Source organism: Geospiza fortis, unplaced genomic scaffold (assembly GCF_000277835.1).
Source record: "Geospiza fortis unplaced genomic scaffold, GeoFor_1.0 scaffold527, whole genome shotgun sequence".
Classification (NCBI taxonomy): Eukaryota; Metazoa; Chordata; class Aves; order Passeriformes; family Thraupidae; genus Geospiza; species Geospiza fortis.
In genome coordinates, this window is record NW_005054757.1 from 41,842 (window position 1) to 44,481 (window position 2,640).

The 2,640-nt window shown below is 49.1% G+C and overlaps 1 protein-coding gene across 1 annotated transcript in view; it reads left to right on the forward strand.

Annotated features, from left to right (window-relative positions):
* Positions 1-2,640, forward strand: part of DPF2 (double PHD fingers 2) — a 19,395-nt gene that overhangs the window by 1,145 nt on the left and 15,610 nt on the right. The window contains exon 2 of the mRNA XM_031065393.1: positions 1,532-1,605. Coding sequence (XP_030921253.1) covers positions 1,532-1,605 — 74 coding nt within the window. The remainder of the gene's footprint in view (positions 1-1,531; positions 1,606-2,640) is intronic.

Below are 2,640 nucleotides of genomic sequence, written 5' to 3' on the forward strand. Positions count from 1 at the left end.
CGCTGCTGGTGCCCCGGCGGGGCAGGGTGGGCCCAGCGGGGCCTCCTTGTCCAGGCTCCTGCCACAGATTCCATCCTTTCACCGATTTCTGGCAGTTTGAGCCCAAAACGAGGCCGGGATCCCCCCCAGGGCGGAGCCGCGGCCCCTGCTGACCCCGCTGGTGCTGTTCCTCATTGCCTAACGAGTCTGATTTAGATTATCTGACTAATGACTCATTAGATTCTCGTTAACGAACCCTTGTCCCGCCTCTTCCTTCCCCTCCCCCTCTGCGTCGCTAAACCCAAACCGCTTTTGGTGCAAACACCCAGAATTTGGGGATAAACCCATAAAATAAGTCACAAACTGAGGTTAATTAGGCTCAGTCAGGTTTCATTTCTATTTGGTCCCACTCTTCCCTGCTCTAAACTCTTTTCTCCCCCCACTTTCTGTCCACGTTTTATTTATTTGGGGATTTTTCCTCCCCAAACCAATTCCAGCCGTTCCAGAGCCTCCTCGTTTGTGATTAATTAACCCCAGGGATGTTTGTGATTAATTAAGGCCAGAGATTGGGATGGAAACGTGGCTCTGTGTCCCCTCCTGTCCCACAAACAACGTGAAGGGAAACGGGCCCAGAACGGCTCATTTTGGGCGGGTTTCTGCGCTTTGGGGGCTTTCCAACACGGGCTGGGTTGGGACAACGTGGATGGACTTTTTTTTCCTGGATTTCACCCCAGTTTTCCTGGGTTCCACCTTAATCAGTGATTTAAAGATGGAGCTGTTTGTGCCCCACCTCAGCCCAGGAACTGCGAAATCGTCGCTGCCAAAGCTGTTTCAAAATAACCAAAATCAGCCAAAATTCCCCCTTTTTCCCATTTCGTCCCTTTTCTCCCCCAGTTTTTTCCCTTCCACAACTCAGGGCTGAATTCTGGGGTGTTCCAGCTTTAATTTGGGACCTTGTTCACTCCTTTCTGTTCTCCCCCCACTTATCCCCCTGTGCTCCAGTCCTGGAAAAGCTCCTTTAATTTGCCAAATTTGGGGTTTTTTAACCAGGAAAAGCTGATTTTACTTTTCTCACTCCTCCTTCCCCTCTTCCCTACTATAAACCCCTGAAATTATCCCCAAAATTACTGTTATTATCCCTGAAATTATCCCAAATATCACTTCATCCCTGAAATGTTTTTTTCCCCAATCTCATCTCCTGCCAAAAAAAAAAAAAACAACCCAAAACCAAATTCCTTAATTAATTTTCAATTAATGAATAAATCACTTGGGATCCCTTTCCACAGGACTGGAGCCTCCTTCACTTCCCCCCTAATTATTCCCTCCCCAAATGAACGATTTATTCAAACCGCTGTTGCCAAACTTGCTGATTTACTCCCAATTCCAAGAATTTGAGTCACCCGGAGCAGCCGTGACTCAGCGCCCGCTCCCTCCCCCTTTTTGGGGAGTTTATTGCGGAATCAATCAAGGCTGGAATCGTTAATTAATTAACCCCAGCAGGGGCACAGGCCTCCCTCCCAACTTCCTCATTTATCCCGGGATTTCCGGGCAGGGGATTAACGCCGCCCACGCCAGCGTCAGCTGGGATTACCAGCAGGAGGAGGAGGAGGAGGAGGAGGGAGGAAGGTTTGACCAGGGAGGGTGACCTTGGGGGAAAAAGGCAAATTCTCAACAAACAGGGGAAAAAACCACAGGTGGGATGTGAAAGTAGGGAGGAAAAAGAGTAGAATTCATCTGGGGGTGAGGAATTCATGTGGAGGTGAGGAACTCACCTGGAAATGAGGAATTCACCTGGAAGCTGACATCAAACCATGCCTGAATGGGGTCTGTGGGTGACCTCTGTCCCGGGGGATGAATTTGGGGCTACTTGGTTAATTCAGGTTTGATAAAAAGGGAAAAGAGCTCAAAAATGGGAATTTTTGGCAGGAATTTTTGAGGATGAAGAGACGTAAGGAATCTGGGGAGATTTGGGATCTGAGGGATCCATCCTCACTTATCCCTAATTTCACCCTCTCCTGGCTCTCATTTATCCTTTGTTTCATTCCCCCATCCCCAATTTATCCCTCATTTCCCTCCCAACCCTCACCCCCTTTTCCATTTTATCCCCCAAACCTCCTCTGCCCTTCCCTTCCCATTTCCCTCTCCATTCTCCATCTTCTCACCCCTTTCCATGGAAAGGTTGAGTTGAAAAAGACCTTTGGGATCATCAAATCCAACCTGGTCACCCCTGAACAGTCTCTGTGTGCCACATCCAGGCTTTTTTTGGGATAATTCCAGGACAGCAATTCCACCACATCTCAGGGTGGGACAACCCATTCCAGGAATTTTCCTCAATAAATCTGCCCTGATACAACTCCAGGCTGTTCCCTCTTTTTTTATCCATCGGGAGAAGGGATCTCACAACCCCAGCATAATTTCAGGGGGAGCAATGGGGTCTCTCAGTCCTCCTTTTTCCAGGATAAACCCCCTCATCCTCTGCCATCATTTTCCCTCATTTTCTGTCCATTTCTCCCTCACTCTCCCGCCTTATTCTCTCCCATTTTTTCCCTCATTCTCCCCCCATCTTGTCGCTCATTCCCCATCATTTTCGCCCTCACTCTGCCCCCTCCATTTCCCCCCTCAGTCTCCCCGCCCAATCTCCCCCTTATTCTCCCCCCAATC